This window comes from Amblyomma mixtum, chromosome 3, assembly GCF_055824585.1.
Source record: "Amblyomma mixtum isolate Tamu chromosome 3, ASM5582458v1, whole genome shotgun sequence".
Classification (NCBI taxonomy): Eukaryota; Metazoa; Arthropoda; class Arachnida; order Ixodida; family Ixodidae; genus Amblyomma; species Amblyomma mixtum.
The window spans coordinates 49,089,683-49,116,373 of NC_143014.1; the positions used below are offsets into that span (position 1 = coordinate 49,089,683).

At 47.4% G+C, this 26,691-nt stretch overlaps 2 protein-coding genes and 1 pseudogene across 3 annotated transcripts in view; 1 reads left to right on the top strand and 2 right to left on the bottom strand.

The window, feature by feature from the left end:
• The window catches only part of LOC149350121 (uncharacterized), a 602,760-nt gene that overhangs the window by 219,815 nt on the left and 356,254 nt on the right, over window positions 1-26,691 (bottom strand). The gene's annotated exons all lie outside the window — the stretch shown is intronic.
• Window positions 3,589-4,827, bottom strand: LOC149350131 (uncharacterized). Its single transcript, XM_089576849.1, has one exon. It carries the CDS (start codon window positions 4,764-4,766, stop codon window positions 3,675-3,677), a length of 1,092 nt encoding a protein of 363 aa, XP_089432975.1. The 5' UTR covers window positions 4,767-4,827; the 3' UTR covers window positions 3,589-3,674.
• On the top strand, window positions 18,044-18,702 carry LOC149350132 (uncharacterized; annotated as a pseudogene).

The following is a 26,691-nucleotide window of genomic DNA, read 5'->3' on the forward strand; positions in this document are numbered from 1 at the left end:
CTTTGCTGGCTAGTGACTCTTCGTGACCCCTTTGGACGGCTCACTCGATGGGATTTGCGCCTACAAGAATTCAATTTTACTAAAGCTGCCGACTTCAAGTCCACCAGGAAAACTGTGGCCAGTCACACCTCCAACAGCCCGTTTGAGCAAGTTGGCCTTGAACTTCTTGGACCTTTCTCATGGTCCTCTAAAGGGAATCTATGGATTCTTGTTTGTGCAGATTATTTAACTCGTTATTGTGAGACAGCCGCGATACCAGCCGCTACTGCATCTGAAGTATCTCATTTCCTACTTCAATTCGTCATTCTTCGGCACGGCCTTCCAGTTCTCATTAGTGACAGTGGACGCCAATTCACAGCGGATGTTGTCGAAGAAGTTTGCCGCCCTGAGCCCCTGCAGTTTTCGCCACTCGGCGACATATCGTCAGCAAATGAAAGGCGTGGTAGAATGCACTAATGGGACGCTCACCAGCATGCTGGCTATGTACGTCGCTGTAGATCGTAAGGACTGGGATGGCGTCCTCCCGTTTAATACTCGTGCATACAACACAGCCCAACATGAGACAACTGGCTACAGCCCCTTCTACATGCTGTATGCTCACCCACCTCGCTGTGGCCTCGACACCATACTGCCATTTTTCATTCAAGATGAACCTTCCCTTGGCAGCCCATTCTGCAGAGCTGAAGAAGCTCGCCAGCTTGCTCGCGTTCGAATTTCATGTACATAAGAGTGGTCTAGGAACTGCTACGACACCTGACACCAACAAGTTTCCTATGTTCCTAGTGACATTGTATGGTTCTGGAGACAACTCTACGCAAGCGTGGTCTTTTTCAGAAACTGCTGTCACACTACACTGGACCGTTTGTTGTATTAGAAGACATAAACGACCTGAATTACGTTACAGCACACCTAACTGCAAGTCGTCAACGGTTACGCCAGTCTCAGGAGGGGCATGTATCCTACCTCAAGAGATTTCACCCGACAGGTTCTATTTAACTCGCCCGACGGGCTTCGTATATGAGAAGGGAAATGTCATGCCCCATCATAGAACATTAACGGAAGAAGAAGAAGAAGATCAATGGTCCAGGGATCCGTAGAGAAAAAAGAAGAGAAAGGGCAGAAGGACGTTTGTAGGCTTCGTTGCAGTCCTGCTTCGATTGATCCCTCTGTAAATAAAAACCCATGTGCTTACTAAGCACGTAACAATATATAGAGGAAAAAATAAGAGCAGGTCCACAGTGGAAATTAAAAAATTGCTAAGAACAATAGAGAGAGAAAACTAGGTAGTGAAGTTAAAAGCATATTTTGCACTTCTACCCGGAAAGAACAGAGTGAGTTTTGAAATATATCGAGGTTATGTGTAAATGTTATATGTATGCTGCTGTCTGAAGGATGGATAGTATCTGTTGCATGATGTGGATGTGTAGAAGGGAGATTTTCTAGTGATTCGGCTGTGTTTCCAGGCAGATCTCACACAGTAGGTCTGGATAGGATGCAGAAACATGCACAAGATTAAGCAAAAAGTTCAGGTCAGCCTGTGCGGCGCGTCTTGAGTTCAGGGCGGGAAGGAGATTAGAAGTGGATTAGGGAGACTGAAGGCCATGAATACTGCAGGAAAAATTGTATCTATAGATTGATAAAAACTTCCTTTGCACACCATCGATTATATCTATGTTCGATCGGCAAGTCGCGTTCCGATAATAATAATAATCGTTTTATTTGACCATCACGTCATACGTGATGATGCAGGCGGACTGAAAGAAAAGCTGTCTTTCCACAAAGCAATGGGCCCTCCTATTGGCAACAGCTTGCAAAGTGACATAAGAAAGATAACTGAATTAGAAAAGAAGCACTACACGCATTGATTACATTTCACTACAGTATCTGATGTAGAGGTGCAATATAAAAGCTGCGTTTGGAGAGATGTTTTACTAAAAAGAATGCCATATACACACGGCAGAATATAAAAGTGGTTTTGATAATTTGCACAATGCAAATACAGGGCAAAGACACTTTACCAAAAAATATAGAAACAAAACAGAGTAATACCACCATTCTGCAAAGCGATTGTGTTTCCGTTGCATACGCAATAAGAACCAATAAGAGTTTGAGAAAGAAAGTAAAATAAGAGCTTGTGTAATGTGACACGTCGGGGTGTGTCAGAAGATCAGTAAGAAGATCTGGAAGCTCGTTCTCTAAAATTTTCAGACCGCATCTTGTCTGAAACGTTTTAGTTTCCAACACGTCCTTATTTCTTGTTCGATAGCTTGCTTCGTGTTGTGTCAAGCCTCGAAGATTTCCAGTAAGCAGTGTTTTAATCAAGAGCTCCTATTTAAACGTTTGGCTAGTTTTGTAACTGGAATAAATTTTTGATCTAAAAACTTTTTCTTGTGTGATCTAACCTAGGCAGTTATTAACAATACGTAAAGCTTTCTTTTCTTGTACAAGTAATTTGTTCAGATTTTCCTACGTTGCAGCTCCCAGATAAGGCTACAGTAGCTAATGCAAGAATGGAATGAAGAGTAATAAACTAACAGCATAACACGAGATGGTAAGATTTTACTGTTGCGATAAGGAGCTCAGTTATATGTGACAAATAAGAATGACATAAGGCAAGCATCTGGACACCCCAGCACATTTACTGATTAAACACAAGGCCGAGGGGGTTGGAACTGTGATACCATTTCCAGCACACAAGATCTAAAACATTTGTTTCGTCAGCGTGACTTGCTTATTATTGGCTTGAAAAATGACTGGTTTTGTTTTGCTAACATTAATTTGCAAAGCATTTTTCTGTGTCCATTTATCAAGGTTGTCCATTATGATGGCTGTCTTTCGAATACGCGAGAAAAGCTACTCGAAAGGCGATATTTTGCAACTCAAATTTAAGCACCTATCAAAGATCTATTGTAATGGGTGATTTTAAAGTAAAGCATGCAACTTCGTTTGATTATATTCCACTTTTTTCATATATCTCGTGCTTGACTAAACTGCATAAGAGCGTTTTTTTAGCTACTTTTAAAGGAAACAAAAAAATCGACTTTTTTATAATCAACACCTGAAACACGCAGAGTTGATGAAAACGCACGGCAAAACTAAAAACTTCAAAAGAATAAAGGTTTCCAGTGCATATATTGAATACAAATTGATAAACATGATCGAAAAAGCATTATTCATTGTGTTCAGGTGCCTTAAGCGTCATTCATACCCATAATCCTGATTCTGTAGTAGCCACTTGAAACCCGCAGAGATGACGGAAACCAACTGTAAAAACTGCAAAAATAAAAAATGGTTCCTCGCCGATGTTGCATAGAAATTGATATGACTGAAAAAGCAGTACTCATGATGTGCAGGTGGACGCCATTCAATCCCAGCACAGTGCTTTAGTGTATTCGGCAGCTGACCGTGGGTTCATGATGCCTAAGCCACCATTAGACATTCACAGAGCCTACAGCAGCCATGGCGCCCGCATAACAGTGGAAGCGAAACGCAAAAAGAGGGGACGGTGGGAGTGAAAGAAGAGAGAGGTGCCAGAGCCACGCTAAACCATCTATATATTTTTTATTTTGGCCTACAAGAACTCAAAACTTTATTTGTATCTTCAAGCTGTTTTGCTTCAAACTTGCCACAAATCCAGCTGACCAGCCTCGAGCAGAGTGAACTGTGGGTTGACCTCAGGGAGGGGTTCCTGCTGCTGATGGTCGCTGCTCTGCTCTGCCATATTCTTCCACACACAGATGGCAGCTCCACAGGCCTTCAGGTGGATTGGACAGGGGTGGCTGGAGGCAGTACACGTGGTAGCACCGGTCGCAGACATTGCAGAACAGCAGCAGGTCGTTATTGTCCGAAGTTCTGCAGAGCCAGCAAGACTTGCATTTCATGCATTGCCAGCGATATTTCTTTACTGATACTGTCATGTTCAGTGTGAACTGCAGGCAAGATGGGTGAGCCGAGCGGCCACAGTCTGAGCAGGAAATGAGCTCCTCGGGTTGCCAGGTCTTCTTGTTCTCGCTGTTGTCACCCAGGCACAAGTCACAGTAGGGAATGGGGTTGGCCAGGGGTTTCCCACTGGCACTGTGCTGCTGCTGCTGTTGCAGTCCGGGGCCACACGTGGGCAGTTGCTGGTGCAGGGGACCAGTGGGGGCGCCGCCCTCCTCCGATGAGCCGTGCATCTTCAGGAAGGAGTCTGGAAACTTGCTCAATCCAGCCAGGGGACTGTCCCCCAAAGGGCCACCGCCACGTGCTCCTCCAAAGGGGCCGTCTCCCCAGGGCACAGTGCTCGACCCGCCGCTGTCCTCCTGAAGCGTTGCAGCCGAAGGTGTATCATCGTCAGCCATGCTGGCAGCTGCAGTGTTGCCAGTGGCACTGGCACTGGCACTGCCGCCACCGCTGGCGCTGCCGCCGGCGCCGCGGCAGCCGCGGCGCCGGCGGCCGCCGCCGCCGCCGCCGTTACCACCACCACACCTGTCACTGTGAATTAAATGATAATAGAGGCCAGCACGCGTTCTGAACTGGATGCCACATGTCTTGCAGCTGTAGGGCTCCTTCTGCCCGAAATTCTTTTTTTTCTTACGGGGTGGCGTCTGGTCCTCGGTGTCGGTGTCAGGGTCGTCAGGGGGTGCCTCCGTTGCCTCGTGCTGAGGCACAGCCGCTGACTCGACGATGTAGCACGAGTCATTCGAGTCCTCATCTGCGGCCGCCTCGTCCCCAGCCACCGGGCGGGCCGGCACATTCTGATGAATGTCTTCATTTGGATCTTCTTCCATGACTAGGACAAACTCACATTGAGACAAACTGTCGTATTTTACAGCGCGCCCAGAGCCAGGGTTGCCAGGCCCTAACCTTAAAGCACCACAAAATCACAAAAGTAGCCAAAAAGCGCCAAAATTGCAGAAAAGCGGCACGAGAAGTATGCCATATGTATAAAAGTCGCAAGAAATTTGTAATTCTTGCAGGAAGCAAGTTAACAGTGGATGCCAATAACAAGTATAAAAGCATCAAATCAAATGGAAGGTAACGCATGAACATCATTGGACATGACGACGGAAACGCGCGAAGCATTTCTGAAGGCAGTGAAAATGTGGGAAAAGTTACCATAAGAGTTTTTCTTCCCTGCAGAGGAGAAATAATTTGGGTTTCTAAGCCACTGCCATAACAAATTGCATTCCCATACAAATATGGCATGCATGGCGTTTTTGCACGAAATTTCTTCACTGCTCTGTAAACGAGGGCATGATTTCATATCCGTGTTTTTTTTCTGTTTTCCTCCTGTGATCTTTTTTTTCCAGCTTTCCATTGCAAAAACAGACTGAACGCCACTTGCAGTTCATATGTATTGAAGGCATAGAAAGCATGCTGTCTTGGCCAAAGGTTTTCAGACCATATGGGTTTGCTTTTCAGCCACTTATGGCTCCCCTGAAGCTCTATATCGCTGTGCGATACGGAGATCCTTTGTCATCATGTTTCAGAACTCTTTGGTCTTTCACGTTCCCCACTAACCAGCTAAAAAGAAACCATAGGCCCTGAAAAATTTCAACCAGGACTGTAATTCTCAGCATCATACAAGTGGCTGCCGGGCTGGCATGTGCGGCCGATCAACTTGCTTTGGACCAATATTCAACTGAGGACATAAGGACAAGGTATATGAGCTAAATAGTAAGTCACTTCCTCATTTACCTGAGGCGTATTAATTGACTGGAGATAGGACATTTCTTATTGTTAGTTCTAAGGAAGCTACACATCAGCATTGCGAGCCAGAGTTTCGGAGTCTCGGCTGGGAAAATAAGTGGGCACAGGAGCGAGAAGTATTTTATGTCTAGGAGATGATTACAGGTAAATTTTCAACTAAAGGGCAGGCGCAGTAGAATAATAGTGTTCACGTGTGGCATTCTAACGCACTCAAGCAAAGATACACTGGGACCATTGCTGAAAAAATAGGTCTATTATTCAGTCCCAACTTCGAATGGAAATGTAGCCAAAAAGTAGCCAAATAGCCAATTTACCTGAGGCGTATTAATTGAGTGGAGATAGGACATTTCTTATTGTTAGTTCTAAGGAAGCTACATATCAGCATTGCAAGCCAGAGTTTCGGAGTCTCGGCTGGGAAAACAATAAGTGGACACAGGAGCGAGAAGTATTTTATGTCTAGGAGATGATTACAGGTAAATTTTCAACAAAAGGGCAGGCACAGTAGAATAATAGTGTTCATGCGTGGCCTTCTAACGCACTCAAGCAAAGATACACTGGGACCATTGGCGAAAAAATAGGTCTAATATTCATGCCTAACTTTGAATGCAAATGTAGCCAAAAAGTAGCCAAGTAGCCAATTTGGCTACTTTTTGGCTACATTTGCATTCGAAGTTAGGAAAAATAGGTCTATAATTCAGTCCTAACTTCGAATGCAAATGTAGCCAAAAAGTAGCCAAGTAGCCAATTTGGCGCAAAGTAGCCAAACCTGGCAACCCTGCGTGTGACAGAATCTGCGCCCGGAGACACGTCGCTGTCGCTGCTTTAGCGGCCCACTCAACTCGACGATTTTTATACCACGCTGGACCACTAAGCTATCGACAGGCTTTTACAAGGACTAGAGGGAGTCTTTGGCAGACGGCGCAGCCAGTTCGCAAGTCAAGCGACCTGCAGGGGGCGCCAAAGTCGAAGAGAGGCGAGCAGTCGGAGAAGGCAGAGAACAGAAGTACCGTGTAATAGAGGGGACCCAGGGGTCAATACCAGAAACGCAACAGGAGCAGGGTGTAGACCAAGCAAAGCCGGGCAGCAGTAGGAAGGTTTGGGTAGTGGGAAGCTCAAATGTACACAGAGTGAAACGAGCACCACTAAAAATGGTTAAGTACAATGAGAAGGTTCAGGCCAAGAGCATTCCAGGTGGGTGTTTTAGAGAGGTGGAAGAACAGGCCAAGGCTAAGCTTTGGGACAACATGAAAGGTGAGAACCTCATGGTTCTCGGGGGTCAACGATGTGTTGCAGGATAGAGGGAAGCACCTGGGAAAACAAATACAGACAGGTGGAAAAACTCAGGGCGACCTCTGAGGCAGTGCACATTGTTCTGTGCACAGTCCCAGAGATCAGGGGACAGGGCCTACGCATTGAAGACCAGGTCATGAGGGCCAACTCAGGTGCGATGTGATGGATGTCAACCGGATGATTTACAGAGACAGAAACTCTCCCCCATTCTGCCCTGATGGCATCCATTACGCCGAGCCAGTGGGATGGCAGGTTGGGAAGAGGATGGGCCGTAGGGCACTTGCTTTTTTACAGGCACGTAGGATACCCCTGCAGGCCAAGGAGCTAGGCAGCAAATGTGAAAGGAGGGGAGGGGGGGCAGGACAGGGGCACGGCGAACGAAAAGGAAACAACCTCTCAGTGTTGGGTTCATTAACATGCAAGGGGGAAGAAGTCGAATTAAATGGGATGAAATCGAAGAACAACTAAAATCTGAAAACATTGGGGTATATGCGGTTGCGGAAACTCACCTGAGAGACATGGAAGAACCGCCACACATTGCAGGTTACACTTGGATAGGGTGTAACAGAAAAGAGAGGGACCGTAAAGGTGGAGGCGTAGGGGCATTAGTAAAGGGGCAAGATTGGAAAAGGGTAAGAGAGAACTACAGAGAGTATCTATGGCTCCAGGGCATAGTGGGGAGTCTAAGAACAATAATAGTGTTTCTATACCTTAAAACAGGGAGTGAGTCGAGTGAGGAGAATAAAGGGTATTTCGGATGTATGTCTCAAGACATCAGGGAGTTAGGCTCGCATCAGGAAATAATCATCTTGGGAGATATGAATGCTCACTTGGAATACTTTGACGAAGCTACAGATGCAACGGGGATGATGTTAGGAGAATTCTGCGATGCCCATGGTCTAGTAATGGTTAATACAGAAATAAAATGCGAAGGGAAAGTAACATGGGCAAGGAATAACTCGCACTCAACTATTGACTATTGCTTAATGTCTCACAGACTGTATGACAGGTTAAGGGACATGGAAATTGACAAAGAAGGTATGAAAAGCCTGGGAAGCGACCACAGAAGAATCAAAATTACATTTGGTAGTGCAATACCAGCAGTAGGAACTCAAGGGAGGGAAAGCAAACATAACCTCACATAGTATCCAAGCAGCCGTATAGGGAGTGGACATATGATGCCCTAGTGGGGGTTTTTCAAGGGGAGTTGGAGAAGGCCCGAAGCAAAAAGGGAAGAAGAAAGGGAAGACGCACACCAAAAAGCTGGTGGGACAGGGAGGTGAAGGCGGCCATAGCGCGACGACAAGAGGCATCTAGGGAACAGAGATTTGCACAGAAAAAAGGGGGGGGGGGCACCAGGCGAAGTGGATGCAAAATGGAATGAATACCTTGAGAGCAAAAGGGAGGCAGCAGCATTAGTCCAAGCCAAAATAAGAAAGGCAGGAGTCCAGTGGATGATGGAGGTAAATAGGAAAGATAGGAATGCTGCAAAGAGGTTCTGGGAGCACAGAAGGCTACAAGGATGGAAAAAGGGTAGAGGGAGGGGAAGCACAAGAATTTATCGGGCAAACAATCGAAGCAGTATTTGCAGAGCCTGTGGCAGACAGACTAGAGGAGAGCAGGGACAGCAATGGGACAGGGGAGGAAGAGCCTAGAGAGAGAACAGCAGGGGACTGGGACAGAATAGAAGGCAAGGTTCCCATTGGAACAGCGGCAGGACTAGACGGCATACCTATGAGATTAATTACCATACAAGGCGAATAAAGCAAATTGAAATTACGACAGATCATTGAAAAAGTAGTAGGGAGAGGAGACGTTCCAAAAGACAGCAAAGTGAGCAGGATGAGACTAATATACAAAGGCAAGGGAAACAAAGACAACATTAAATCCTACCGACCAATTACGGTCACATCAGTTATATACAGGCTAGCAAAGCAGATGGTGAAAATGAGAATGGAAGATGGACAGAGTGAGAGGAGATCTTGGGAGAATTGCAGAACGGTTTCCGAAAGGACAGACGGTTGGAGGACAATCAATTTGTCATAACACAGTGTATAGAGATAGATGAGGCAAGTCGGAGGCCTCTATGGATGGCATTTTTAGACATTAAGGGGGCATATGACAATGTCAATCAGGAAAAACTTTGAGACCAATTGAAGAGATATGGTGCCGATAGAAATCTGGTGGACTTTCTACAACGTGTATATTCAGACAATGAGGTGGTAGTAACATGAGAGGGAGAAACTACAAAACCAGCTAAAATTAAGAGCGTTAAGACAGGGCTGCCCACTATCACCCCTACTTTTCATGGTATACGTGAGTCAAATGGAAAAGAGATTGGAAGAGAGTAGGGTAGGAGTTGACGTGAGTTATATGCCGGAAGGTCAGAAGGTAAACCAAGTGCTGGCTGGACTAATGTATGCGGATGACATCGTACTACTAGCAGACAAGCGAGGTAGGCTGCAGGAACTAGTTAAGATCTGTGGTGAGGAGGGCAACAAGCTAGGACTAAAGCATTTGTTGGGCGAGTTGGTGTTTTCGATGATCCATAACTACAGCGCAAACAACAGGACAGAGATGAAGAAGGGACACCACAGATGAAAAAGGGACACCACACAGCGCTGTGTGGTGTCCCTTCTTCATCTCTGTCCTGTCGTTTGCGCTGTAGTTATGGATTATGGAAGCTAGGACTCCAATTCAGTAGAGAGAAGTCAGGGATAATGATATATAATGATGAGAGGGGAAACCACTAGAAATACAGGACACTATGATAGACCATGTGAGAACTTATAAGTATCTAGGTGTGTGGCTAAGTGAAGGGAAAAAATATCTGGAAGAGCATGAGAGGATTCTGAAGGATAAAGGAAAAAGGAATTCAGACATTATGAAACATAGAGCACTATGGAACTATAATAGGTATGAGGTGGTCAGAGTATGGAAGGGTATCATGGTACCGGGCCTCACATTTGGAAATGTAGTCCTGTGCATGAAATCAGAAATACAGTCAAGTCTAGAGGTCAGGCAGAGAAGGGTAGGAAGGCTAGCCTTGGGAGCCCATGGGAACACTCCGAATGAGGGAGTCCAGGGAGATATGGGCTGGGCGTCGTTCGAGGTTCGGGAGGCAACCAGCAAACTGAAATATCATCAGAGACTAACCCAAATGGATTAAACAATGTGGGCAAAAAAGGTGTACAAGTATCTGTGCATGAAAAGTATTAACACAAAATGGACAAATAGAACCCGAAAGCTAAGAATGAAGTATTTACGGGTGAGGGATGGGACGCAACAAAATACTAGCGTGAAAGCGGAGGTAAAGGAGACGGAAAGAAAGATGTGGAAAGAAAGAATGCAGGAAAAATAGGCCCTAAGTATATATAGGGCACGAAAACAGGACATTCAAAAATTGCGATTATTTGATAATTCGCAGGGCAGTTCACTGCTTTTTGAGGCTAGGACAGGGACTCCGAGAACAAAAACGTATAGGTCCAAATTTGAAGAAGTGGATATTTTGTGCTCTGCTTGTAAAACAGAAATGGAGACCATAGAGCACTTTGTTCTGAGGTGCGCAGAACTTCCGCATAGCCCTCCCAGAGGGGACAGCAAAAGACATAGAGATAGCGCTGGGATTTGCTGGGGAGGACGGGCGAGTGGATGGGAAAGGCGTGACGTTGACGAAGGGGAGGTTGGAAGATTGGTGGAGGAAATCAAGAGAGGGGTGAATTTGGAGGGGAAAAAGATATCCAAACTAGACATTGTAAGAGCGAAACTGAAAGAAAGGGAAAAGAAAAATCAATTAACAATGGGGGAAGTATAGGCTAGGTGGCGCAAGCTGCCGCCCGATACAAAGGGTAAAGCCATTATCATCCATACATTCCATCGAGGGAGGGTCACGCAAAATTTGTCTCTAGGGGCCATAGCATGGGTCGTAGTGGGGTTCTTGAATTGCGATGTAACCTCCCGACGTTTCATTGAGGGCGAACGAGTCCTCGGTGCAGGACACATCATCTTAATTGGCGCAAAAAACAAAATCGATAGCGACACATATTGTCGCTTTGTGCGTACAGTCATCCGGCATGGGTTCAGACCCGCATGAGATATCAGTGAAGGGGACAAGTGTTTTCAAGAGCCTGCGGTGGTCCAGGGGACCTGTTCCTGCACAGCTGGACTTTCAGCAAAATGCAAACACATTGCTGCAGTCCTCATCCACCTGTACAGGTAAGTAGAATGCTCTTTTCGTTTTCGTCAGCCGGTGTAAAACATCGGTGTAGGAAAGCACGACTTACTGTTCGTCTAGTGCCATCTATGCAGGGACTCCGGAACCGGGGTGCAGGGGGGGGGGGGGTGGTGGTGGTGGTGAAAACTTTTAATTACTGAAATAGAGTTTGGGAGCCACAGAGTGGCCCCGCTACATGGTCGGCGTCCCTAGTCCGGGACACCGCATGACAATGCCCCGTCTCTAGCCCGTTTCACCAGAGCCCTTTGGGACTCAAGCAAGGAGCAGTTGAGAAGGGCAGTCTCCCATGCCTCTCTGGAAGGGGTAGGGGAAGGGGGGAGGTGGGGATTTTGAGTACATGCCCACACCATGTGGAAAATATCACAGGTCTCCCCACAGTGGGCATCGCCCATCCGTGTTAGGATCGTAATGCTTTAAGATTGCAGGACAGAGTAGAGTACCTGTCTGCAGGCGCCTTAAAGTTCGCTCCTCCGTCTTACTCAGCCCCTTTGCAGGGGCCGGGAAAAGGCGGTGGATGTCGCTATAATGCGTTATAATTTCCTTGAATCGCAGCAGCGGCTGGTTAGTCTCCGAGCCAGAAGAGCTGGGATGAGGAGCCCGGTGAGTAAGCGCTCGGGCAGCCGCGTCAGCGGCCTCATTACCTCGTAAGCCCTGGTGGCCAGGAGCCCAAATGATTCTTTTGGGTGTTGGATCAGTGGCAGTTCGTCTTAGAATACAAGCAGCTAAGGGGGAGATCTCCCCTGCCAAGTAATGATCACATGCTTTTCGGGAGTCCGTAATGATGATTCTCGAATTGGCGTGGGCGGCAGCAAGCGCTATCGCTACTTCCTCGGCTCGCATTGAATTCGGGACTCGAAAGGAGAGTCCATCAACGTGCATTTCCTGGTGAACGACAGCGGCCGTGTAAAATCCCGTGGGCGATGGGCCTGCTACGTCTACATAATATACACCAGGTCGGGAGCCGTGTTGTCTCTCAAGAGCCCGAGCCCGCGCTTGTCGCCTGTTTACGTGCATGTCGGTGTCCATGTTACGGGGGAGCGGGGAGACCCAGAGCATATGGCGCCACAGTACTGGGATACGCTCCGCCTCCTCTGGAGTGCAGTCGTGTTGGATGTGTAAGCGGTTTAGCAGGCGGCGCCCAGGGGCCGTCTGCATCAGCCGCGTGTATTGGTTCACAAGGTGGGCCTCCCGCAGCTCCTGGTAGGAGTTTAGCACCCCCAATGCCTTGAGTTTGGCATTAGAGGTAGCCACCGGGAGATCCAGGGCTCGCTTAGTTGCCTTGCGGATGACGGCGTCTATTCGCGCCTCGTCTTGCTTAGTAGTGCGGAGATATGGCACGGCGTAGAGGATCCGGCTAGTCACGAAGGCATAGACGAGCCGAAGCGCGTCCCTGCCCCGCAGACCGCCCCGCTTGTTGGAAACGCGGCGGATCATGCGCCCTACCTGTTCGCCTACTCTCTTGAGTTTCAGAATGGTGGAGTCCGGTCTGAGTCTGTGGTGAATGAAAAGGCCCAGAATACGGAGCTCCTCCACCTCTCTAATAGGACCTCCTGACAGAGAGATGTGAATTGCTGTCCTATCCTTTGGGTTCGCTCTGACATGCAAAAGCTCTGATTTCGCTGGAGCACATTGGAGTCCACAGTCAATAGCATACGCATCGACTATGGAAGCGGCCTGCTGAAGGCGGGCCTCCATGTCCCCAAGGCTCCCCTCAGTGGTCCAAATTGTAATGTCGTCTGCATATAACGCGTGTTGAATGCCTTCCACCCGGGCCAGTTGGCTTGGGAGGCGCATCATAGCTATGTTGAACAGGAGTGGTGATAACACCGCTCCCTGAGGGGTACCCCGTGTTCCCATCATGTAAGGGCCGTATTCCTCGCCCTCAATCCGAAGAAAGGCCTGGCGATTAGTCAAGAAATCTCTTACATACACGTAGGCCCTAGCCCCACAATCGGTAGAACTCAAGTTGGCCAGGATGCTTCCGTGTTTAACATTGTCGAAAGCCCCTTTCAGATCAAGGGCGAGGATGGCTTTGTCATTGTGTTGCATAGTTGTGGGTCGTATTACATCCCTGTGCAGCTGGAGAAGGACATCCTGTGCAGACATGTGGGGGCGAAACCCGAACATGGTGACTGCAAAGAAGCCCTTACTCTCCAGGTATGGAGAGAGGCGATCCCGAACCATCGTCTCCATAAGCCTGCCCGCACATGAGGTCAGTGATATGGGCCTCAGGTTGTCCGTATTCACGGCCTTACCTGTTTTAGGGATAAACGTCACAAGTGACGTTTTCCACTCGGGAGGGAGTGGACGCCCGTCCCAGATCTGGTTGATGTATTCTAATAAATGGAGGTAGGCTGAGTCCGGTAGGTTCGCCAACAGGTTCACTGTTATGTGATCCCGTCCCGGAGCCGTACCCCGGCGCATTTTTGCTAAGGCGGCCTTAAGGTCGTGCAACTCAAAAGGGGCATCAAGTGTTTCATTAGGCCTGCCAGAGTACATGTACTCAGGCTCAGGCGGGTCCTCCGTACGACAAAGATATCTGTCGCACAGAGTGTCCGCAAGTTGCGCCGTCGTACCTTGATACCCTTGCAGAGCCCGCCGGAGCTGCTTTTGCGTCTCCCCTCTCGTTTGAGAGGGGTCGATTAGACTGCGAAAGAGACGCCACGTCCCCTTCGAGCTCATCTGATGAGCTGCGGCGTCGCAGCGTGCTATCCAATTTGAATCTGAGAGTTCGGCAGCATACGCTGCAGCTTGCTCTGTGAGTTTGACTATGCGGTCGCGTAATTTGCGATTAGTTTTCTGCTTTTTCCACCGTTTAGTTAAGCTCCGGCGCGCCTCCCACAAATGCAGGAGGTGGGTGTCCACTGCGGGGATCTCTTCGGTGGTTTGTAGTGTTGTGACGTGTTGTTTCTGAATGTTGTATATGTGGTTAGCCCACTCCGCGTAGCCGCCGGAAAATAGGACGGGAGGGATAGTGTTATTTCGGAATTTGTGCCAATCGGTGAGCTGCCTAGAGAATCTCCCAAGTTCTCCCAAACAGCCGCTCTAGCATTTTTAACAAGAGAAAGGTCTGGACACGTGTCGCGGGTTACCGAATTCCCCACTCGGGTGGGATACGCCGGGTCTGTGAGCAACGTGAGGCTGAGGGTGGAGATGAGCTCCGCCAGCTTACGTCCTCTTGCCTGTTCGAAGTGGTAGCCCCAATGAAGGCTGGGAGCATTGAAGTCTCCAACGATCACTAGAGGCTCTTTGGCTGCCATTTTTATCGCGCGAAGGAAGATTTCATTAAAAGTTACGCGCGGCTTATGCGGAGGGCAGTATATGTTGAGGATATGTATTGACGGGTCGCGGCGTCTGAGAGGCAGTACCCGGACCATTGTATATTCTTGCTCGGTACTCAAGTCTAAGTCGACCTGAACCCCGGTGTAAGCCTTATTCACCAGGATGCACGTAGAGGGGCCCCCCTGAAAGGTGCTGTAGCCTGATAATTTAGCGTCTATGCCGGGCTCCTGCAGGGCAACGAGTGCCGGCATGTCACCTAGGGACTGCAGGTAGAGCTGGAGGTGTGACCGTTTTTTCCAAGCCCTGAAACCCCTGCAGTTCCATTGGATGATTTGGAATTTTTCAAGGTTTTTATCATTCCTATTAGATGTGCAAGCCATCTTGTTCTATTTATTTACGGGCGAGCGGACTAGCTCTGGCCGGGAGCCAGCGCAACCCCAGCGAGGGGCCGCACCGACCCAACAGCTGCCGAGCCTGAACCGTGTTCCTTCGCTGCCTGGCGGGAGGCTGTCTTACGTTTGAGGTGAGGGGAATCGGAGCTAGTGGCGTTCTGAATTTGGGTGCTGACCCAGGGCTGCACGGCTTTAAGGACCGAGTCAGTGACCTGGGCCATAAGGTCGGGAAGTGCTTGCGTTAAAGCTGCCTTGAACATGTCCTGGAAGGACTCGCGGACTGCTTACATGATTTGATTCGGGAGGGCCGCCACTTGCTCCTCCAGTTGCTCGGTTTGGCGCTGCAGTGCCTCTAGGCCGGCGACGCGACCAGCTGATCCAACTACCGTGTCCCCGCTCTGCCGCGAGACGCTAGTGAGGCAAGATGTTACGGATGATCCGTCATCCTCGTCATCTGGCTCAGGTTCTTGCATTAGTTCGGATGACCCGGCCTGTTTGGCCTCTAATTCCTGAATTTTGCGCGCTAGAATTTGGTTCTGGCGCCTGAGCTCCTCTACCTGCTGCTGTAGGGCGGTTTCGGTAGGGGAGGGACGGGTAGGGGGCCCAGAGACTGCCCTACTCCAACTGCTCACCTGTGATTTGATGGGTGCCAAGGGCGGGAAGTCCCTGGCGTTGAGGACCGGGGGCACCGCCTGGGTCCCGGACTTGACAGGTTTCGATGTGCCGGGTTTGGCCTTGATTTCCTGATCGGCTGGCGCTTTCTTGGCCTTGGGCGGAGGAGCCTGCTTGGGCCCCGTCTTTTTCTTCGGTTTCGATCCGGATGGGGAGCTCGGTTTGATGGCTTTCCGGAACCGCCCAGCACAGCCAGGAGCTCCGGTAGGGTGGCCGCCTCCGCAGATGAGGCAGCTCGGAACACAGTCATGTTCCGCCAGGCCTTCAGGAGTGGCATCGGAAACCTGGACTCCGCAGCGTTTGCAGCGTCCCGGCTGCGGTCGCGGGCACGCATCGGCTCGATGGCCCACTGTGCCACAGCGGTGGCATGCTGGCACTGTTTTCTTGTACAGGCGAACAGGGAGCCGTTCGTAGCTGTACAACACCGTCCGTGGCACCTTGGTCCCCGCGAAGGTGATCACCGCAACCGGCGTTCCCCCTAGCTTGCGCACAGACACCACATTTTGTTCCGCACTGAGTTTTCTTTTAACGCTTTCAGACGTTTCGTCTGGCGAAACAGTCACGACGCCTCGACAGAATGCACCGGAGAGTTTAGGGTGTCCCCGGAACGGTAGCTCGCGTTCCCCTATCGGCAGCACAATATCCCGGAGTAGCTTCTCCGCGGCGTCGACTGATTTCAGTGCGCATACAAGGACGTTTTGGTCCCAAACGGGCCACACCGCAAGTGCAGCATTTGCGTCGTCCCCAAGGAGGCTGCGGACTGCAGCGCCGGCTTGTCCAGGACCAAACGTTGCCTTGAGGTCGACCGTGTTTCTTGGTTTCAGCACCACAACGATGTCATCTTTTTCAATGCGCGGCGTGTTCTGCGGCCGCCACCGGAGTTGCTTGGAGCTCTTCGAGGCTGCGTTCAGTGCACTCCCACCCTGCGTATGCGCAGAGCTAGCCGGTGCCTGTTGCTGGGTGGCACCAGCACCAGCGTCCCTCGATGCCGCCGCCGCGTTCTTCTTTCCGCGCCAGACGCGGACCATATCTTGTAAGTAGTCGTCCTCGGTTGGTAGAGGATCTTCGCCTTGAGTCGTATCCTCGGATTGATGGGTATCCATTGTTACGATCTGCAAGGACTGCGGGTCGTATCCGGTGACTTGATTTGGAGCCGCCAGAGCCGAGGGATCCCCGACCGGGGCCATCGCAGGCCCCGGCGCCGTTAGGCTTAGCAGCACCCCCCCTGGATGTTTCCCGATAGCTGATGCGGTTCGCCCGATCAGCGGTGCTCACCGCTTCGGTCTAAGCTCATAGACGTACCAAATGTAGACTTATACCGGTTGTTACATGGGGCTCGCCTGCGACATCCCACCACTGTCGCACGCTAGCCCCAAGGGAGCAGCGACATACAGAACCAGCTCATAGAAATTATGGCGCACAGCGTTCAGCGAGGCATCATCAAAGGCATCAGATGCAGTTCGTTTTATGGAATCATTGCTGGCGCCACTGACGTAACAAGCAATGAGCAGTTCACATTTTGTGTGCATTTGGTAGACGGGATAACACTGGAAGTTTGTGAGTAATTTCTTGGCATGTACAATGCAGCAGATAGCAGAGCCGAGATGTCGTATAAAGCCTTGAGGGACATGATTTTGCATCTGGGCCTGGACTTTGAGAACCTAAGGGGGCACTGTTTTGATGAGGCCGCGAACATGGCAGGCAGATTTACTGGCGTGCAGAAAAGGATTACGGAATCTGAACCACGGTCGATATTTGTGCACTGCAGTAACCACTGCCTAGACTTGGCACTTCAGGAGGTCGCAAGGAACTGTGATGTCATCGGCGACGCTCTCAATATTGTAAAGGATGTTTCCAATGCAATACTCGAATCGAAGAACAGGAAGACTGTTTATTCGAGCATTGTACTTCCCCCCCTACTGCTACTGCTACCCCTACGGCTACCACTGTGTTCAACGAGGTGGACAGTAAGAGTGAAATCAATGGAAAGACTCGTTGAGAAATATGAAAGGGTGTAGGCAACTTTGCAGGAACTGATGCAAGCTCAAAGCTCTCTCAGTGGCACTGGCAAGACAGCCTTGAAAGGATATGAGAAAGTATTAAAGAAGTTCAGAACTTTATTCGGCATCAACCTTTCTATAGCCCTGTTTGGCCCGTGCGAGGAATTGGCAAGGATGCTTCAACGCCCAGTTTACCGCGCTGCAGGAGCAAAAGAAGCAGCAGAGGCTCCTTGTGACTGCTTGTTAGGGCTACGGCCTGACACCTCATTTGATGTCCTGTGGCAGCGGACGAACTCAAGAGCAATAGAGTTAGGTCTAAAGGAACCTCGAGCGCCCAGAGTTTCGCAGCCGCCCAGAAGGCTTCAATTCACAGACAAGCCTGAGGAGCTTGCAGCGCTTGACGGCAAGCCATTACAGAGAAAAGAGCTTTTGCCGCTACCGATCGTATCACCACTGAGATCCAATGGCGATTTGAACAGCCTGGCATGGAGCAACTGATTAGCCTCGAGCGCATTTTGACTGACGCTGCTGAAGGTTGAAACTTCGCGTCAAATGACTTAAATGAGCTTTTCGGAGCACACGTACAGATTTTGACATCAGCAGGCTTTCAGCGCAACTCGTGCTTCTCCAAACACTCCTGCGTGACGAGGGTCCGGTCGCAAGTGAACGCATTTTACAAATTGTGCAGGGGAAGTCTGCAGACATGCGTAATATGATGGAACAGGTTGTCCGGTATCTGCAACTCATGTTTTCTGTGCCTGCGTCAGCTGCTTCAGGAGAGTGATCTTTCAGTGCTCTGAAGAGAGTAAAAACATTTCTGCGCAATCGAATGACACAGAGGAGGCTGACACACCTTCTCCTCCTCCATGTGCACAAGAAGAGAGTTGCAGACCTGCATTTCGATGCTGTTATGAAAGAGTTCGTATTTAGAACGGCAGAATGAACAGCAACCTTCGGCCTCCTTTGAAAACCTCTCCTGCCCAATGTCCTCTTGTCCTGCTAGCCTTGAAGCTCGTCAGTCTGCGACACTCTAGCTTTGCACCTAGTGCCTACTTTCATGTCTACTTGCATGAATATATCAGTTCACATTTGCTTTAGTGTGAGTGCGAATTCAGAAACGTTAAAAATGTTTTTCTCGCAGCTTTTGAATCCGTTTACTCACTTGCGTGGTCTGCGCAGGTTTCAGTAATTATGAAATTTCCAACCATTTTTAAAGTTTATATACCAATGTAGAATAAGCAAGGATGCAATTATGTAAAATTGAAACGGCTACAATGAATTAAAACATTAATAATTAATAAGAAGTTTGCAGGAGTCAAGTAGATGCAGCTAGCACAGGACCGAGTTAATTGGAGGAATATGGGAGCGGCCTTTGCCCTGCAGTGGGTCTAGTCCGGCTGATGATGATGATGAAGAAAAGACAATACTTGCCCCCCCCCCCCCCCCACTCCCAAAAACATTCCGGAGTCCCTGCATCTATGTCGAGCTGTCTCGCTGATATGAAAGAAGTAAATGGTTTGAAAAGTTGAAGTCACTAGACTACGCCAATTGCACACTGCGGCCCATGAAATTGTCCTCCCTTTCGTAAAGCTGTTGGTTGCACGTGCTTGGCATTTTCGCCGAGACAAATATCGAATAGCCTGTAGTGGGGTAGGGGTGTACAGAACATTTTAAACGTGTTTGTGCATTGATATAGAGTTTATTTCCCCTGAGGTTTGTAAAGGTTCAGTAAGCCGTAGGCTGATCTTGTAACCACTGCAAAGACTAGACTGCGCCAATTGCGCACTGCGGCACACGACTCCTCCTTGTGAACGCGTCCTTTTCGCTGGTTTTCTACTTACCATGCACCAACTGGCCCTTTGTTCCATAATGTAAGAATCATTGGCAGCGGCAAAACGCAGATAGAACGAGAAATCTTAGAAGCCTTCAAAATCAAGCAGTTAGGAACTGAATGCATCAGCGACAGCTCTGTTAGGTTCACTGCAAAAGAGTATAGTTTCATGAATGGGACATAGGTTACCACACGCTTTCTTCGATCGCTTAATCTATTTCGTATTTGTTGTTTTTGTTAACGTTTCTGGTTGCTCTCGTGCATGTGCGCCCTGTCCAGATGTTGGCGATTCATCAAGTAAAGAATTTTCAGTTGTGTTTCCAGCGTTGTCGTGTGTACTTCTCCTCCTTGTGAACGCGTCCTTTTTGCTGGTTTTCTACTTACCATGCACCAACTGGCCCAACAAGCTTTTATTTCTTTATTCTTTATTCAAGAGTTACCCCGCATTTGCCCGAAGGCGTTATAGCAGGAGGGTTACAGATTGGCAAAAAATACATCTTCACTTGCAGAGCACACTTGCATTTCGGAAAGCCGGTTCCACTGTTCCACTGTTTTAACAAAAAATGAATTTGCAAACAAGTTCGTCCTGGTACGGTACTCCCTAATTTTACAGGAATGGTCATGTCGTTGAGAAACGTAAAAGGGCTGTTTTAAGTAATTTTCAAAATCAATCCCCGTTTTTCCGTGAACTATTAAGTACAGCAATTTTAGCCTCAATTTTCTTCTACGGGAAGCGAGTGGTTCCCATTGCAATTCTTTTTTCATTGCTGTACAACTATTCCTTCGCCCGTACCTGCCCAAGACGAACCTTGCTGCTCTGTTATGAATTTTTTCAAGTTTTTCAATTAACACCCGATGTGCAGGGTCCCATACAATACAGGCATATTCAATGATAGGTCGAACACAAGAGAGAAAAGCAGTTTTCTTGAGGTTTGGCTGCGAAGACCTTAAACTCCGCTGTATGAAATTTAGTGCCCTACCGGCTTTGGTAACCACATGATCCACGTGAGCATTCCAGGAACAGTCATCTGTTAGTATAACACCTAAGTATCTGTAAGTACACTTCTGTGTGATCAATTCATTACTTATGCGATACTGAGCTTGGACTTTGATTTTTTTTCGTGAAAGACAAAGATGAGCGCATTTCTCCGTATTCAAAGACATTTTCCATTTCAGACACCAATCGTGGATAAGTGTTAAGTCAGTTTGGAGTTGAACGACATCATTGGCGTTGTTAATTTTCCTGTACAAAACGCAGTCATCTGCAAACAGACGTATACTTGAGGAGATACCGAGTGAAATATCATTTATATAGATTAAGAACAGGAGTGGCGTCAGGACCGACCCCTGTGGGACCCCTGATGTCACATCAACGTAATCTGAACATACACCGTTTAGGACTACACGTTGGCAGCGGCCAAGCAAATAATTCTGAATCCATATTATAACAGCTGTGTCCAGATTCAACATTTTTAGTTTATAGAGAAGGAGTGGGTGTGACACAGTGTCAAACGCTTTCCGAAAATCCAGAAATATGCAGTCTGTTTGGCCCCCGCGGTCAACTTCAGATACAAGTTCGTGATAAAATTCAACAAGTTGAGTAGTACATGATAAACCTTTCCGGAACCCATGTTGTTCCTTCATCAGCAAATCATTCTTTACCAGGTGGTTCATTATTTCTGTGTATAAGATGTGCTCAAAGATTTTGCATGAAACTGATGTTAGAGAAATAGGCCTGTAATTTGACACATCTTTTCTTGATCCGCCTTTGTGAATCGGGACCACATGAGCTATTTTCCAGTCGTGCGGTAAAAGACCTGTATCCAAAGATTTTTTTATAAATAAGGCATAGATACTGTGAGATAGGATGAGCACAGTTCTTTAGCAACCGGGGTGATATGCCGTCTGGACCACAGGCCTTTGATTCATCTATATCCTCTAGGAGCACTAGAATCCCTCTTACACTTATTTCAACTGGTGGCATTGCTGGTGCATAACTTTTGTAATGTTGGTGACTGTTGATATCGTTAGGGGAGAAAACAGACTTGAAGTGATTATTAAAACACGTTGCCTTCTCTAAGTCACCTGAGATGACCTGTCGATTATAAACGATTTCACCTACACCAGATGAATCTGATCCACACTCCCTTAAGTAGTGCCAAAAAAGTTTAGGGTTTTCCTTCATTTTAACGTCCAGCGTTTTAAAGTACTCCTCTTTCGCAGTTTTTAGTTTTTCTTTGTGCTCACGCGTTAGTACAAGTAATCTGCTAAAGTCATCTTCACGTTTTGTTCTCTTAAACTTGAGGTACGCACGCCTTCTTTTCCTTATCATTTTTATCAAACTGGCAGTCACCCACGGCTTTCTGCATTTCTTCAGTCTAGCTGAATCTATACTTGGCACGTGTGCATCCCTCAGTTCAAAAAGTTTTTGCTCAAATAAACGCCATAAAACATGAATATCGCACTCATCATAAAAGCACTCAAAAACGGGCAAGTGATCTTGTAATTTTTCGGACATTCTAGCATAGTCACCTTTATAGTAAAAAAAGACTCGCCTTGACTCACATTTCTTTTGTCTACTATGCGATGCTTTTATGCATGCAATGACCGCCTGATGATCACTACTGCCTGGAATAACATGAACAGCATTAACTTGATCTGGAGAGTTGGAAAAGAAAAGATCTAAAACATTTTTATCCCTAGTTGGTTCCTGAACGTACTGTACTAAGCCAAAAGTATCTATGATGCTCTTCATTTCTATATCGATTCCACAACCTGTTGTGGTTACACACATGCCATCACCCCAGTGCAGATCCGGCAGATTGAAATCACCCCCGAGCAATATCGGTTTTTGGGAAACCTCGGAAATAATTTCATAAAGTGATTGCAAAAGTGCTCAGATCAGAACCGGGAGGGCGATAAAATGATCCAACAGCGTATGACGAGTTGTCGTGCAGCGTAAGTGTACACCATATTGATTCAACATCATCGTAATCGACATCTAGTAATGATGATCTTAAAGAGGAATGCTCCAACAGAAAGACGCCCCCCGCCAAACTGGAATCTGTCTTTGCGGTAAGCAATGAATTCTTTAGGAAACACCTCGCTATCCTTGATTGATGCATCTAACCATGATTCAGTACCAAATACTATGTCTGCCTTTACAGACTCTAGAAGACTAGCAAACTCATCGACTTTATTTACAATGCTTCTGCAGTTAACGATTACGGCAACTAAATCTCGTTGGAGGCTTTTCCTTGGATGAATGGGGCGTCATCATTTCATGGCGGGAACAACCACCTGCTTTTCTTTGTCCCACATAAAAGCCTTTCTATTCAGAATAAGTTTGTTGTACTTTAGTTTTATCTTGCTTTTGTCGGCCTCCTGAATTTTTGCGTATTCCCACAGTCGCTTCCGAACATTACGTGTCTCTGTTGAATAATCTTGATCCACGCTATACTCAGAACCCTTAAACTTTTTCGCGCAACTCATGACTTCTTGTTTCTCTTTATAGGAGGCAAAATTCACTATTATAGGTCGTGCAGTCTTATCACTGAAACGCCCGACACGGTGCGCCCTTTGTACAGTTTTCAATTCGATCCCTAGCTTTGACTGACAGATGCTTTTGATTAGGTTCTCAGATTCTTCCCATGTTTCTGATTGGTTGCTGTCCTTAACACCATAGAAGGCAAGGTTTTGCCTCCGACTTTGATTTTCAAGATCGGTATTCTTGCTATGCAGATCCTTTACCTCTCGCGTTAAGTGTTCAATAACATTAGCCTGTTCAATAACCAATTTGTCGAGAGCGTCAATCTGTCCTCCAGCTTTGTCAAGTTTACTGCTTATATCCCCTATGATGGCTTCATGCTTAGCGATCCTCGCGTCGATGTTATCTAACTTAGCCATAATAGCTGCCTGACCGCTTTGTAAACTCTTAAGCAGTTCCACATGACATTCACTAAGAGGGCCAGGATTGAGCTCAATATCTCCAGAAAGTAGCAGTAGGAGCACCAGGTACAACACCCGATTCACAATCAGGCGAAACTGCTTGCAACATACAAGTTTGCGTACTTGTCTGCTACGACAAACAGAAGCACTTGGCGTGCTTCGCACTTGGCGGCTATGCTTCTTCAATATTGTGTATGGAGTTTTTGGTTAATTTCTTCATCTCCTTTAAGTGTGGCTCCTTCTGCGCATTATGCATTTCTCTGCTGAGTCTGTACCGAGGTTTAAGTGCCTGTTTCATTTGCTTTTGCAGCTTTACACAACAGTCATGGTTTTTCATAAATAAACTTTTCTGATATAAATTGAGGGTAAGGCAGTACTCAACTGCCATAATATAATGATGCTTGACACTGAAATAAATGATTTGGGCAGCCCATAAGGCAGAGTAGGTTTATTTCCTTTGACTGCATCGACTGCAGCTGCCAAGTTTCGAGAAAGTTGCACAACCTTCCTTCGCGGTCATGCTACTTTGGTTAGGCAAATGCTAACATTCCACTCAATGTAAAATGCGCCATTAAGGTTCTGCACAGATGTTACTGTTAGCAATAAAAGAAGTACCGTATTTACTCGCGTAATAGGCGCACTCGCATAATAGGCGCACCCCTAGTTAGGGCGCGAAAAATCAGATTTTTTTATTTCCGCGCATAATAGGCGCACCCCGAACTTGGCACTGTGATCAATACTGTATTTACACGATTGCAAGCCGACGCCTCGCCACCCCCCGCTTCCCAATCTTTATTTTAACAAAGTTTTTGCTGAACTGACTACTAGTCCCTACTAGTGCTGCTGCCGTCGCAGCTGCTGCGGACCCACAGCACGTACAACGACATCGCGTAGAACAGCCGCACACAGTTTTCAGGGGTGCTCACTTTAAACGCCGGTTTGGAAAGCTTCATCTCCAGCCGGAAACGTTCCCGACTTAGGCCCGCGAAAACCTCGACGCTTGGAGTCGCGTACGAAAATTTAGGGACGCCGCAGTCGCAACTGCTGCACTTCTCGGCCACGTCGTATTTTCCGACCTGCCGCACGCTTGCCGTGTTCGAGAGCAAACTCCCAGCCGTGTGGTGCTTGCCCGTCGAGCTAAAACATCAACGCTCCGCGGCAAAGCCATAAACCACGATAACTATCGCGCTACCGCAAATCCCCGCGCTTGACAGCAACAACAACAACAACAAAAAAAAGAGCTGGAGATGCTGATGGCGATATGGATAGCGAAAGCTCGCGGCGGAGGAAAACGATGGTGATGATGAGCTTGGCCTTGGGTGCCCTCCGTGGGCGGCGTCTGAAAGCTCCTGTGCGCGTGTGTGGCCTCCGCGATCAAGCGCCTGTTGCGCGGAGCCGATCGCGGAGGCCTCGGCGCGTGCATTCCGAAAGTTTCGGTGCGGCCCTTACACGGACCCTTTTTTTTTTTTTACATTTTCTTCGCGAAAACGGGGTGCGGCCCGTACACGAGTGCGTTTACGCGGTGTGTTCAATTTTGCGAGTCGAAAAATTTCCGGAAATTTTACCCCGCGTAATAGTCGCACCCCGAACTTTGAGCCGGATTTTCTGGAAAAAAAGTGCGCCTATTATGCGAGTAAATACGGTATACAGGCAGCTTAGTTTAGCATACTTACAGACAACAGAATGTCATGACCACAGACAAGTGAAGACACAGATGGCCCTGGGTGTTGCAACTGCTTTGCAATGTATGTTGTAATGCTTATGAGCCATGATAAATCATATTCTGTGACCTTGGCGTGGTACTCAAGAAATTTATGTGAACTGACCAAAAAAGCAGAAAGATATGTCTGCTTCTTCACTCAAGTCTTGTTCATAGTGAGGTGCACTTCATTATTGCCAAGTGTTCAACAACACTACATTGGATTCTAGTGCAGAAAACGCAAGTAGCAAGGAAAGCTGAACTCGTCAATGCCTGTTCAAGGAATAAGCAGCGAGTATTGGCAAGATGTAACACTAATTTCTGGCATAAATGTGCAATAAAAATAAAAAGTGTAGTAGCAGAAACTTTCATTTCGTGTAATGGTAAGCACATGCTTACAGCCTCGTATCATATATTTTTTTACATGCCATAACTGGACTAAAGAACTTATTCAGTGAAGTCTGTGTAGCATAGCTTCTGTTTTCATAACGGAACACATAAAAGCACTACCGTGCTATAACTGTCATCATGAGGCCTACCGCTTTGTCATTATAGCCTGCTGATTTCAGAAGGAATGTGGCTCAATGCAAAATAAATTTCTGTTCTTGCAGTGAGGCAAAAGTGCTGCAATAGTCTGCACATTTATATAAGTATGGTAACGTGTTTGCCACTTGTGTTCAGTGTCACAGCACAGCGCTTTCAGTGGAACATTTTTTGGTGCAGTGTGCTCGTGTAGCGTCATTCATAATTAGTACGTTTTTGTCTTCACCTTCGAGCTGTTTAGGTGGTGAAACGGATGCCATAGCTCTTGGAACTATCTTAAATTTATTGTCTTGTGGCTCAGAAGCATTTTAGGAAAAGTGCTTTGCTTTGCGACATTATGAAAAGCTGAATATGCTTCTTTAAACAGCGCAATTGACGCAGACAGAGAGGACACACACAGCGCTGACTGCTTTTGCTGGTACTGGAATGTGCTTTTGAACATGCACTGAATATGTTTTTGCAGGTACTGGAAAAACATATGCAGAAAAACACATAAGAAAAAGCCTGGCAAGCATTAAAATAATTCTATGTTACTCCACTCGCTTCATACAAATCTATAAAATGTAAACCTTTCAAGTAAATCATTTAGAGCTTTCACAAGGTGAAAGAAAAGCTTCCTCATTCTGGTGCATTTGGTGTGCACCATAAAGGAAGGGAATGTTTAGACGGTAAGGTAGGCATATATACATTTTTTGAAACTAAAGCTAATTATTGAATAACTGGCACCAGAGGAACACCAGTCAATGAGCACAAAGTAAGTTGACTGCAGAGGTGTACGTTGAGGAACACGTAGTGCTGGCATGATTCTTATTTCAAGGTAAAAAACGAAAGCAAGATGGTTCATTAGTGCTCTTGCTCTGTATTGTCTGATATAGATCAATGGCTGATTAAGCGGCTAAACAAAGCAGTTACTTGCATCGTCGTGTGCTGATTGCAGTGGCTCGACATGAAGTGATTAACTGCACTGTTGTAGGAAGTAGCTGGCTATTTTTGAGGCAGAGATGCCTAAAAGTAAGTGAGTGTTCGTTCACTAGGGCCGCTGCTTTTTTTTGATGTTCAAGAACATTTGTTTTAAGGTAGCTATGTGCTTATTTGTGCAGACAAAAAGACCC